Below are 14675 nucleotides of genomic sequence, written 5' to 3' on the forward strand. Positions count from 1 at the left end.
GGTACATTTGTATTTGTTATTACCAAATGAAAACTGTACATCCATTTTGGCAAAACACAATATATATTTAGCTTATCACATATTAACAGCAAAAATTTAACATTCAATCACAGATTACATCAATGACACCTTTTCGTACTTGGGAGGATTATATATTTTGAATCTTGAACTGAATCATGACCAAATATTTCTCTAACTTCATGGGAGAATACTACAAATATTTTATTCACTATAAAGTAATTGAGGGCTTCGGTAAAAAATAAAGATAAAATTAAATGTTATTTTTTTATGAAAATAACCATATTTCACAGGAGTCGGCAGTGATTCAAATCTATCAGCGATGATACGTCGATATCACTTCTAGAAAATAAAATAACGTTCAAAAACTCTCCCGTTTTATTGATCGGTTTTTGGAATCACAAAGTTTGAATGGATTTAATGTATCAGAGGTAACACAACTCGATATCCAAAAAACTGTAATAACACAATTAAATTTCGAAACAAAAAAATAGACTCAAAATATATATCCAATAACTTAGGCGATTATCAATAGCTAAATATTAACAAAAATAATTATACAACATTCTTTGATTCATCAAAAAAATATGTAAGGAGCCCCTACCCAATAGTCGACATTTCATTATATTCTATTCGTATTATTACCTTCTTATGCCTATCTATAACATGATATGTATTCACTAGACATAGTGTGAGCAAAACATATCCTTCAGGGCTCTTTCTTTTTTAGCAAACATATATATATGTATTACAATATTTATTAGGCACATGCTTTGATTAAATATGAACACTGGTAACCTGCCTATATGTAGGTTGACTAAAACTTCTGTCTTGCTACCTCGATGAATTTCATCTGTACCCATAATAGAGAGATATCGGTAACCCAAATGACGTCAGACAGTATTAGCTCATGTTATTTTGACAATTTCACATATGCACGATTCGATTCTTAACACACCGTTCCCAAATAACGTTATCACCAACACTAAACACTAATGCGCCTTTTTCCTGAGAATAGTACAGCAAACGTGTCACGAGAGGCAGCACTAGTAGCAGAGACAAACAATAAACTATTCACATGTAAAACAGTGTTATTTACGTAACATTAATTTATTATTTAAAAATATAAATCTGATACAAAAAATTATTTTGTGCTAGTATAATGCCAACAAAGCATTGCTGTTTTGCGAATTGTACGTCGGATGATCAATATCCGGAAGAAAACGTGTTTTTTATACCATTTATAAAACCTCATATTGGTGAAGTTAGATGTAAGAAATGGATACATATTTCGAGAAGAGTGGATTTAACGTGCGACAAATAAATAAATATTCATATGTATGCTCTAAACATGAAATGAATAGTAAATTTTTCATAGTTATTTACCATTGATTAGAATTATATATAACCTCAATCGTTGAATCGTTAAATTATATTCATTCTATTCAATTAAATTTATTTCATTACCATCTATATTTGATTCATATTTCACTCGGAAATAATGAAATTCATAATTATTTTATATATTTTTTATTACAGTTTGAATCTACCGCTACTCTTTTACTAGAGTCTGTATACTAACTTGTCTATTAATTCAATTTTTTTTTTCAGTTACTTTTAAATTACGGCATGCAAGTCAACGTTTTAATGTTACAACATTGTTATTCTTTACAGTTGCAAATTTTAGTTTTGCTCCAGGAACATTTTCTTCTGTTAAAAACATTCTTTTTTAATTGTACTTTACCATATGTTTATATGAGGAATAGGCAGTGTTTGTCCCTACCGAACTACTAGCGCTACTAGTGAGTGATTTTTTGTACTTCAGGAAAAAGGTTCATTTACGAAGCAAACGACAGACGGTATTTGAAATACTGCCTAAAAAATTAACCTGCTGGACATGCGCAGAGTTTTTTTATTTAAAAGTTGAAGGTTATGTTAGTTTGTTGTTATTTATACTTACCATACAAACCTCAGAGTAACAAAAGACAATAGAGAGGCCTTTTCCATCCTTACATTGAAGGCAGCGTAACTTTGTTTGTTTACGGAAAGTAAGTTGGACCATAAAACAGTGGCGGTCGGTTTAGTTGATAACCGGAAGGATATTATATATTTATAAAATAAATCATTTCAAGTGAAAGTGTATTCTGTTCAAATAGTTCCTACAGGAAATCTGATTTATTATTAATGATTATGGAAATGGGGCCAGTTTTTCTACCACCTACTAGATTTTTATTTATGTTTGGCTTTATAATAAAGACCCTGAAAAATGGAAAACCATTCATACCAACATACAAATATATTAGAAATATAGAAATTTCATTTGAGTGGACACGAGGACAAGCCACAAAAACAATAAAGCTACACGGTAAAACGTCGCGTCGCTCCGATAACTGTTAAATAAAATTAAAATACCGCTTGACATAAAACCACTACCGCAGGCCATTAATAAAGTTCACAGACGCTATTCATTTTACCGATATCTCTCTAATGAATTTCATGGTCAGATCGCTACTGACATTTTATAATAATGTCAAACATATTTTGGTTCCAAGTTAAACTGATTTTGAAGTTCCATCCCTACATATGAACTAGTTTAATGAAAATATGTGCATTCATATTACAATATATGAAGAATTTCATTCTGGATTTTTTCATTTCTAAAGGAAAATAAGGAGACAGTCAGTCTTTAGCCAAATAAACATTTTCTAAGGCGGACTCCATTAATAGAAATGCACACGTCATTCAATATCATCAAGGTCAGTAGAAGTTTTGGCCACCGTGATCTGCTGAGTTAAATTCTAACTTAAATATCCTTCATACAGCAGGGAGAATAACGTTTATGTTGAAGGTTGTGAGCAACCATTTAAATAAAAATACTTATACGGTTCAAGAGACAAGAAATGAAGGAATTTTTCTATACTTCGGTATTTTTTCTACTAATACTCTGAATATTATGACATTAGGATATCTAGAGAGCATAGAAACAGAAACCCTAGTGTAGTTACCGATTTGCTTTTGTCTTATCAAAAGCCTCAATGCGACTGAGGAGGATATTAGCCCATACAAATATTGATAGATGGTGCAAGAATCGAATTCTGCAACACTGCGTGCGTTTACCGGTTTCCAACGGTTAAAATTATACTTTTCCGCTAGTAAAATGGCTAAGTCTTCACTACTGGATACATTTGAAACGATTACTAACTTTTACGCTACATTTAATTCTGAAAGCTAACACAATGTAGGGAAAGCACATAACATTTCTTCTTCTCTTTTTTATGGTCTTTGCTTCCGTTTCGGCGCAGTAGACCAGGCACATAACACTAACCTAATCGAAGATCTGTCATAAATTTCCATAGATAGTAGACATAATTGAAACTAATATACCTGTGATGCACTGTTTGGAACCTTTGGTCTAGTAATGAATATTACTGGAGTTTTTTTCAACAACAAACAGTTCGATCTTCCTCTTGAAGATGATCACTTGGTGATCGAAACACGTGTCGAGGTGTTAAAATAACGGTTTGGAGTTGGGAAAAAACTCCAGTAATATTCATTGAAAATTATCTTCAAAGGTAATTGAGTACAATAATATTCCTAGAGAACTATAAACAATTATTTCCAGGGTTTCTATGCATCTTGCAAAAGATGCATAGAAACCCTGGAAATTGCTTTCTCATACAAAAGATCGAATATTCCGAACAAATTAAATTGTTTAAACATATTAAATGGTTTGGACTTTCACGGCTGAGGTTTTCACTGTCAAGCAATGACACTGAAAACCTCAACCTCAGATTATTTATAAAGCATGCTATAACTTCAAGACCTGTATTTTCTATGGGCGACACGTAGTGTTGAGAATATAATTATGACATGAAGGCAGAAAGAATATTCCTCATATTGAATAATATTTCAGTATCTACAGATTTCAAAACTTCAAAATATATTGAAATGAAACGGAACAGATGAGATGTTCCATAACCTGGACAAGAAAAACTGTTCCGATAATAGGAAAACCATACTTTTCAATTATGACATATAATTTGAATAATTGAAGATGTACTTCTGACCATTTCTGAGCACTGATTGGGAAAGCAATTCATCGTGAATTTTCTAGCAGGCGAATCATTAATGAAATTCAGTTGGATTCCTTCGGCAAGGATCAAAATGAGGAACTTTCTTTCACGTAATGTGAATAATGGAATCAATTACTTCAGATATTTCCAATAAAGCAAGACACATTAAGACTAGGTAACTAGAAACATTTATATGTGCAGCCAGTGTAAAAGGTGATAGTGGGGAGTGCATTAGAATAGAAAATGTTTTTTTTAATTTTAAGAAATCAACGAATACTCATTTTTATTGAAGAACAGTATCAATTCTTCACTGGGAAGGGAAAAATTATGTTCCTTTTTTGCAAACTGCTTCGTTTCATACTTTTTACCAAAGCCCACGGACTTATAAATTGAAAAAGGCCGACATTATATGAAAAAAAATTGTGAAAATATCTTCTAGAGATAGCTTTTCATTTTGGGGCTGGCAACTGGTGACTTTATTCCAGATTTCACACTTATTAGAGTAATTTCATTAAAGCCATATATTTTGGCAAGAAATTATTTCATCTAAGCTAAGAACCGATTACCCAACTTTTTCAACATTAGAAGTTATAAAGTCATTTGATTAGACAAATTAGGCATATTTTCAAAGTATGTACTTTTTGCGAATCGATTTTGGATGACATTTTGACTATGGCGAGATTAAAATTATTTCAACATCTTATCAAAAAAATTCATCATATTTATCATTAGTATAAAGTATAATAGATGTATATTTTTAACCAAACCTAACCTATAACGGATGAAGAGAAGAGGGATAGATTTCAAAAAGAAAGTATTTGCGATTTTTAGGAATTAGCGAGAAATAACTATAAAAATGTTCAGAGCTGCAAATTCAAAGCCAATGCAATACGAATGCCTGTCCTCAGACACTATTATTGGAACTTAACATTGTATTCGTTGATTTCTCGATTACTTAAGAGTACAGATATACTTACAGATGCTCTATAATTATTGAAGCTTAAAATACTAGCTTTGAGATCATATATCTTCATCATTGAGTGTCTTATGATTGTATTCATTACAAGCATATAGATTGCATTCGATTGATTAAAGAGAATAACAAGCTTCGCATCAATATACACTTATTCAGTTGAATAAAATGTTCATGTCAGTTACTATGAACAAGAACTATAGCATTGATATCTATATTAAATAACAATAACACTTGAAAACAGAGAAAGAAAAGAATATTTATTTGTCACCTATGTTGATGTTCGAGATGACAGTTTTTTCAGTCGTATGAGGTTCATATAGAATATTATACTATACGTAATTCGTGATTTCAATAAAAAAATACTCAGATGACTTTATATACAAGTTATAAAACATTGTAAATTGGCTAATCAGTCAACAATTTGCTGTACAAATCACGTTCTTGATTGTAAACATGCGCAAGCAAATTTTTTTCAGTACAATATCGAAATTTTGAGAAAAAACATTGCTTGCTTCAGTGAAAGCTCTAACAGAGATTTCAGCAAGCGCAGTCTAAATAATTCTACGTCGATTATGAGAAATGATTGTTACTAGTTGATAACAGACCAAGATATTTTTGCAAAGAATTTTGTGCCGCTTTGAAATTGGACCGTCTTGCGACAGTTGTGCAAAAGCGTAGAAGGGGCCTCACTAAATATTTTTCTGGTATTTTCAACTTTCAATTCGGATTTATGTTTTTTGGCATTCAATTCAAACATTCTTACTTTTAACTCGGAATAATGTGAATCATGAATAAAATCAAGCTAAGTGAGGTTGGGTTAGGTTACAATAAAGGCTGTGACGGAATGCAAAAGTTACAAGCGATACATTTTATAATAAATGTTACCACAAAATAGGCACAAGATATAGAAATAAAAAAAGTTATATCTTCTGCCAGTTCCTAAATGTTAGCCTCAACGTCAGGATGCGGATTGCGTCTATCCTAACTTTAGTAACAAATCATCGGGACCTTTTTTTTTGCTTTTCCGCAATGGATACACTATTCTAATCAGACATATATAAAATATTCTGATTGTTATGAATAATTACCTAAGTTCATGCCGACATCAAACAGAATTTCATAAATATACATTTATGAACCCAATAAAAAAATTGCTTTTCCCAATTTGACTTTAATCGCAAAGTAATTAGTCTTTCCATATTTCCAGTGTTCGTCGGCGCCACAGAATGAATACCGCATTGCGCAAGATTCAAATCTCAAATTTAATTCAACCAACACCAAGAATTCATTTTTCCGAACTTCTATGTTACTTATTTCTTACCTCTTTGTTCCGTGTTGGACCTTCTTCATACATACAACTAACTTTTCTTATTACTTACTTCTCTTACGGCCTCAAAAAAACATCTGAAAGATCCCGTGTTAGAAATCGGAATTTCCGAATTGAATTATAGAAAGTGAGGTTAAAATTTTCAGCTCTCCAAATTATGGGAGCAAAGTTCAAACTGTCACGAGGCCATCGTTCTGAAATCGCATTTCAACAAGGAACTTAAAAAATAACAGTAACCAAGCTGTGTAATTAGCCAAAGGGAAATTAATTTTTACTGTTTTTATTTTATCTTCAATGAATCTTTGTCCAAGTCGCTTTAATTTTTTCTTGAATATATCAATAATTGATTGTGTGAGTATCTTCTGTGTTTGAAGATTGAAATTGAATGGTTCATATTCGTTTCCTTAAATATATTCATAATATTCACTACACCGATGTAATGTAGTAAGTTTTTGACTCTCTACTTCCTATACATATTCAAATATTTCATTCGATATCTTCAAAATGATATTTTAGATAATTGGGGTTATGCGTTAAAATGACAATTTCTTCTTCTCTTTTTTTATGGTCTTTGTTTCCTTTTGGCGCAGTAAACCAAGATTTTTGGGGGTATGCGTCAAACATTTGTCTCTGAAAATTGGAATATACCAACGATAAATAAACAATTTAAGAAATGTTCGTGTTGAATATTTATCGAGAGTGTCTACAGAGAACAACTACCTCGAACAGATAGAAATATGAATAAAACCTAACCTAACCATTTGAGCCAAATTAGTTTATCTAGCGATAAATAATTCGCAATTTCAATCGTAATCAAATATGTTTCAAATAGACCATGAGTGAATTTTCCGCAGAATGCGCATTAAACATCGCTAAATAAACTTACTTATCTCTTACTGCAAAGATGCGCAATAAATATAACTAAAACTGAACAAAGCAAATTAGGTATTCCAACTTTCCTTATGATGTCATAGTTTTAAATCAGTATTACTAACCTATCATTACCCGTATAAAAAAAGAGGGTAACCTTTGGCGCATTATCGGAACCATCGATAAAATTGTTTGTCCATGTACAAGTCTGCTCAAGGTAGAAGTTGTTTGTAGGTCATCTGTCATTGAAAAAATAATTGAGTTACTCTGGTAGTTCGTTCAAAAAATGATTTTTGTGTCATAATTTTTTATCTACAAATTGGAAGTACCTTGTGGGTTTTCTTAGTTTTCTCAATTCAGATAAACTTTCACAAATGATTCAGTTTGTTGAAAAGTTGAATGATAGATAATCTCATAAATAAATAGTCGTACAAAATATTTATATTTCTCTTCAAATGCCTATTACAAAAAAAACCCGTTTTATAGAAATAATTAGTAAGGTTTCTCGCTTTCTCACCTTTGCAAAAATATCCAACACTCATTCATCTGTTTCATTTACAAATTTCAAGCACTAGGTACTAGGGGAAGTTGTCCTGCTCGATCCCGTAGTAACACTACTAGCGGGTAGTATCAGCCTAGGTGGAGGTGCTACTCTAGGATATTCCTCACACGGGGGAAGCACGTTTTCCATGTAACTCCCAGAAATATTCCCTGGGGGCATGTAGTGGGCGACCACGACCACTTTTCCGGAACGAGATCGAGCTTTTCCGACACCGCAGTAGCGGGTGGATACCCATACAATTTGAGTAAAATGACCTGAAATGATTTATTGATCATATTTTCCGCGTATGTTTTATCGATATTCGCAAAATAACTAAAAAATAAATTACAGACCAAGAAATATTCCAATCAACAGTAAACATTAAGTGAGAAAAGGTGATGACATCAGAACAGATTGACAGAATAGTCAATCCATGAATACTAAAGATTAACGAGGTTTCCGAAGACGGTCCGTTACAAAGCCAAGCTTCGACCGCCAAATGAGAGTCGTCATCTTCATGCCAAAACACACTATCTGAAAATTGATAACTTATCGAATGTGGATGAACAAGATAAGAAAAGAAGTAGATACTGTGTTTTGATAATGCTGTATCCGGAACCAGTACTATGCTATATCTCTGGAACTAGTGAATGATGAATAGACTGGCTCTGAAGATGCATACAATCCATTTTCAGTTTTCAGGTCGGTTACCGTGTTTTGGTATGGAGTAGCCGAACTAGTTGAAACCAGTGCCCAAAAACAACACATAATGCTAGGCTGAGCTTGACTCAACTGCCTGATCGAATAAATGCTCGTTTTGGAAGACGCCATCTAATCGACAGACGACTCAAAACACGAATAACAATGACGAATGAGGCTCCCAAAGGCGGTTAATTGTAAACCAATCTTCGAAACCAACTGCCGGACCAAATTCTTGATCAGTCTGTCAATGCTTTCATCGCAAAATAATGAGATGAAACCAGAGTTAAAAACAACAAAGCATGATTTGTTTCAGTTCAGCACTGTATTCGTGCTATCTATGATGAAAATTGTATTATTTTCATCACGCTATACATTTTATTTAAGACGTGTTTTGCTACACGCTAGCTTTATCAGTTGGACTAGTACCATCAAGACCAATGGGTCAGTATATTCATGATGTTTTCGTGTTCAAAGTATCACCATTGATTGATGAAATATATGGCTGGTCGCTGTCTGGTGTTGGATTACGAGAATACTTTATTTTTGGGCCCTGGTCTCGATAAGTTAACATTAAAAAAATAAAAAAATAATCCCAAGGTATATTCACCTGCATTAACATTAGCATGTAAGCAATCTGGTTCCTTTCCATAGTCGTACTGGCGTACTGCAGAATACCAATATGTAGCTACTTCTTGTCCTTCAATAAAAAATACTGAGTAAATATTTATCGATGATGAGGATTCAAGGATTGTTTTACAACTGGAAACTGCATATTCATCAGAATCCAGTAAAATCGGCAAACAACAAGATAATTTGTTTCATTGATACAGAAAGTCTGAACATTTAAAGTATTTGTAGTAGTGCTTCCTGACATCGACATATTTCACTTGTCAACTGTCACTTGTCACGTGCAATTCGCCATTTGCAATCTGCCATCTGTAGCAAGGTTGGAGAAGATAGAAGTATCAGAAAATTAGCATTCTTGACGATTCTTGTATATTTGTCGTTTTTTGGGTTAGTTATCCGTCATTTAGCTCGGGTGATTTTGTCGATGTTTCGCCAACACCGACAAAATCTTCAGGATTATAAAGACTATGTTACACATGTTTCATCAGTTTAATTATTTATTGTTTATCCTCAATAAAAGTCGGGTTATTATTATTATTATCAATATTATTATTACATGATATATACAATAGGAATCATCTTGATTTATAATCGATATAATGAATATTCTATTCACCTGTAACTTCCTGAACTAATCCATTGGAAGGTCTGCAAAATAGATTTTGACCAATATCCCTGTCGTTTCTGTAGTAGAACCTGTTTGTGTGAGCTAAGTGATTCGCCCAGGTTTGAGCAAGGTGGCAAAGCTGAAAAAAATAAAAGATATTTTTTGAAAAACTGATTATTGGGTTGTATATAAACTGACTCGTGGCTTCAGTCGCAAACGTTATATTGGTCAAACAGGAAGAACTTTCGACAAAAGTATAAGAGAACACAAACCTAGTTTTTTTAAAGAATAGACCAATTCAACAATTGAAACCAAGTTTTCGATAGAAGGTCATGAATTCAATCAATATTACGACGTATTACATATTGTAACGAATCTGAAGCCACCCCTGACCGATATGTCGGCCAGCGAATAAACACATGACATCATCGCAAAAGGAATGCAGTCGGCAACCGCCGATTAAACTCTAGTTGAGTACCGAAACTATAACTATAGAATTCTAGAACGATCGTTACCGATATATAAGGCCGGCTTCTCGTCCCGAGAGGGCAGTTGAGTTCAGAAAGCGAATCGGGCGGTTAAACAAGGAATTCAAATAGTGGAGATAAATTAAGCGTCAGTTGAATATAAATTAGTTTGTGATTAGTGAAATATTGTTACAAATAAATTTGTTTAAGACGGTTAATTCTTTGAATTTATTACAATATATACATAATTTAGTTTAGTATTGAAGACGCTGGAGAAGTAATTGTATAGAAAAACACGTATTGTTGTTTTACTGTTAACTGAGAATTTCACAATAGAGTATATTAAAGCACATATCTTTGTTTATTTATTAAAAAAGAAACAATTGCTTCATTTTTTGCAAGTAAAACCATAAACATTTTTTAAAGAATTTGACAGAGGATTTTAACAATACCCTACCACATTCGTAAAAAAACACCTATGAAAATGTGATTTACTTTCATTATCCATCAATTTATAATGGCACTGGAACTTTTGAATGCAAATTTCGTTTTTATTTGTTTCACTTCATGAAAGCAAAGGCTGATAGCATTGCGACTGACTAAAAGGAAAGTATCCAAAATGAAATGAAGCCATAAAAGCTCGATCTCTGTGCCAAGTAAAAGGACTAATCGCCGAATTCGCCTGAACCATGAAAATAATGACGTGCATTGCGATCAAGAACAAAGATAAATGAAACAAAAGCACATTTATTTGATCCTGGATACTTTATTGGAACAATTGTCTTTAAAAGGGTAGAAACAAGAAATGTCTATCTGAACGCGATAAACTCAAAAACTACCAAACGGATTTGCTTATGATTTTTGCTAACGGATGTAGTGTTTCTAGAGGAAAATTTATGTGTTTAATTTATCAATGTTTTCTTTGAATTGTTTCAAATATCCCGTACAAAGTTTCATAGAAAACGATGTCTTATCACTTCGAGTATAAACATAAAAATTCACTTACGTTGTTCTTCCTTTATAAGACTACAGAAAAGTTCGCGAAGGCATATATTCATCTGTCAAGAATAGCTTTTATACCCATTCCAATGTTTATAAAACTGCACACATATAATGTGTCAAATACGTCAGTGACCTTAAACATTTCATGCGCATTATAATTGCTAATTACACTATACAATTCAAATTAATTTCCTAGGAGTTATTGGAAAATTCAAAATATCGCGCGACAAAATAAATTCAAGCGGCTTCACACACCATGCGACAAGCTTGAAGAAAACTGGCTTCGTTTTGTTTTACGTAGTGAATCACTTTGAAGACTGAGGTCGTGTTTTTTTTGTTGTTTTTAAGTAGATGACTACTCACATATTAAATTATCAAATTAAACTTCATAGTTGTGAACATACTTTTGTTTGAAGGAATTTCATTGAAGATCATTATTATTAGTAATACGCCCACTGAATAGTTATGGATGAAAAATATCGGGTGGTCACTTTTTAATGATATTAACGAGGCAGCCAACACGAACAGCTGCACCAGTACTATCACTGTGAGGTCAGGATATACTCCATAACAATCGGGAGTATCTGAGCTTCCGGGAGAGTAGCCGAAATCATTACAAAGGTCACAGAAGCTCTGGAAATGCGTTATGGACATCAGTACTTGAGAAATGTATACCAGAGCCAACTATATACACAGTTGACATCAACAACCACAGAAAATCTTACAGGATTATTTGGTAGATTTCGAGAGAATAATCAATCTTTCTTATCTCCAGCCTCTCAAGAACTTGAAGAGAAAATTGATGTACAGACCTTCATCGACACGTTCAAGGACACAGAGATGCAGAAAATTGTGAGGCTACATAGACATCCAACGATACATAATGTATTGGGTTGCAAACATTGCTTCCGAAAGAATTGAAATGCAGTTATAAAGGATAACCTGGTCAGAAGAAATAACTTATACATCTCTAAATTGAGCAAGTTGTATGGGAACATGGGATTCTCCAGAAAGAGGCGTTGCTACAGCTGCGGAAAGCACCTGCATGGACTGTTGGAAACGACCAAGGTCTCACGCTATTCGATAAAGGGATCAACTGAATGAAGAGGAGGGACATGACACTCCAAGACAAAATCAAGGCAAAAGAAAAGAAAACAATTTCAGGAGAGATCAAAGATGGCCAGCATCCGAGAGAGGACACAGGTTTGCCATTTTCATTAGCAGTGAAAATTCTGTTGCACATTGCGAGTATACGCATTTACGTTTTACTGTAGGAGTAGCACGAAAGGGCACGACGAAAGAGATAAGCGAGAGATGATCTGACACTGATTCAAAACTGGCCAAAAGAAAGAGTTTTACTTGATTGGCAGTGAGTCACCAAACATGGCACAGTTACCAAAGATTGTCGGGCTCAATAGGACACTGGCACGACTTCGATGGAGGTTGAGGAGTGCTGAAGAAAACGGGTACAGATTTTGAATAACTGCAAGAAGAATAGGTTAGTCTCGAATGCCAAGGAAAACGCTGTACTGTTATACCGACACCCGAAGAGCAGAAGAATCTGTTTCAAATTACAAAGGAAATGGAAAGGCCCATACTTGGTGACCAAGGAGAAGAAAGACTTGGTCTAGAGGAAACCAGTAGGTTGGACCCCTATAATGGTAGTCTTAGACGATTGTCACAATCAGGCAGATGATTTATTCGGGATGCAGTAACATGAAGAGGGGACACTGTTACGCCGTGGTCGTTGCATACGCCACTGGGGCACGTGAGAAAATTCTCAAAATTATTTAGGATAAGCGAAGAAAGCTTTAGTAAGTTCAATAATTAAACAGTGTTGGTGAAGTATTGTACTGGTCTGTGATTTGTGAAACATCGCAAATTTCTAACAGTAAGTAAGAAAAATATTGACCGAAAAGGATATCTTACCTCCGAAGACATTGTCAAAGGTGGAGCGGCATGTCGTTGACGATATACGTTGTGCCAACACAGACAGTCCGTAATGAAATCGCTGTCTTGCCACGCTGTCCTAATCTCCGAAATGTCAAGCACCATGCTCACTGGACGGTTTGTTAGTATCTGGAAAAAAAAACTATTGAATCGGCAGACATCAAGATGAAAAACATAACAATACTATTTCAATAGTTTGAAACAACTCTTTCTCAACTCTCTATGCAATATAATCCACTTAGATTAAAACGAGCGTGAAACAGTTCCAATGTGTGAGAAACATGTATTTATTGGAATCAATAGTACCGATTATTTGTCAATAGGATAGCTGATCAAATTTTATTAATTTATTTGAAAGTACTGTTTCCCCATTAAAGAGGCGCGTGCAGCAAATTCTGAATATTACTTCTAACAAGGTGGACTGAAGAAGAAGGTCTTAACAAAGGTCCATCCAAACTGACCATAGTAGCAGTGACCGCAAGAACCAAATGAAAAGTCATCCCGAGAAGATAATTGGCCCAAAACACCTGGTTAAATCACCTGGTGCCAATATACATCCGTCTTCCAGGCAATTCGATACTGCGCAAGGAATATTAAATGGAGGCCTTAACGAAATGACCTAACCAAAAGTTTGTATTGGGAAATTCCGTGGAAAAACTAAAAAACTGCTTGGGCTGGACTAGATTCACACTGTACTGGGTACCAGGATACTAAGAATAGCAGACAACGAAAATCTGACGAATTTGCTAGACACCGAACATCAACACAATACATAGACACTGAACGAATTGGGTGAGTGAAAGAATTATTGTCATGAGACCAGAGCAGGGATCCGCTCAGAATAATAACAGAACTATTCTCTGGACACTGCGCGAACAGGGGGCATCTTAACAAATCAATGATTCATAACGGAGACATCAGCTTATCAGAGACAGATCATCATGCGAATGTGAAGCACTGGATCACAGGAGATAAATAATTTATGGGCAATAATAATTATCACGAACATCTAACGAAGAATCGGTACAAATCGATTGGGGAATAAGATTGTTGGAATGAATGTTATAAATGAACGAGTCAGATAGCTCCTGATTAGCGAAAAAACAGAATATGACTTGCAATTTTTATGTCTCAGCAAAGGTAATTGTTAGAAAAAAATATCTGAACAATTGATCCATAATTTTTGTCTGTCGTATTCTCACTATAAAACCTACATTTTACTTGTAATGTATTCAACATCTGTACCAATTTATGCAAATTATCCCATTTTTTGTTCATTTTGATTGAATTGATATCGATTAATATTCAATTAGGCCAAAACCATCTTCATATTCCATCAAAAATCATTGAAAAATTGTTGAACAATAGATTATTAGAATATTCAAAAAGTAATGATTTTCTCTATAGCAGACAATCTGGTTTTCGCAGATCAAATGATACAGAGGAAGCTATATTGGATATAGTTTCCAAAATTCAACTTCAATTAGATTCAAATATTGTTTGTGATATGTTATC

At 33.8% G+C, this 14675-nt stretch overlaps 1 protein-coding gene across 1 annotated transcript in view; it reads right to left on the reverse strand.

The window, feature by feature from the left end:
- Window positions 1–1633: 1633 nt before the first annotated feature.
- LOC111510958 (venom allergen 3) overlaps window positions 1634–14675 on the reverse strand; it is a 59978-nt gene continuing 46936 nt past the window's right edge. Inside the window, exons 3-6 of the mRNA XM_074177304.1 lie at window positions 13140–13289; window positions 9751–9880; window positions 9115–9204; window positions 1634–8080 (exon numbers count right to left, since the gene is read on the reverse strand). Coding sequence (XP_074033405.1) covers window positions 7836–8080; window positions 9115–9204; window positions 9751–9880; window positions 13140–13289 — 615 coding nt within the window. The 3' untranslated portion in view covers window positions 1634–7835. The remainder of the gene's footprint in view (window positions 8081–9114; window positions 9205–9750; window positions 9881–13139; window positions 13290–14675) is intronic.

This window comes from Leptinotarsa decemlineata, unplaced genomic scaffold, assembly GCF_025532065.1.
Source record: "Leptinotarsa decemlineata unplaced genomic scaffold, Ldec_3_MD MMD2_tig00002974_RagTag_RagTag, whole genome shotgun sequence".
In the NCBI taxonomy this organism is placed as follows: domain Eukaryota; kingdom Metazoa; phylum Arthropoda; class Insecta; order Coleoptera; family Chrysomelidae; genus Leptinotarsa; species Leptinotarsa decemlineata.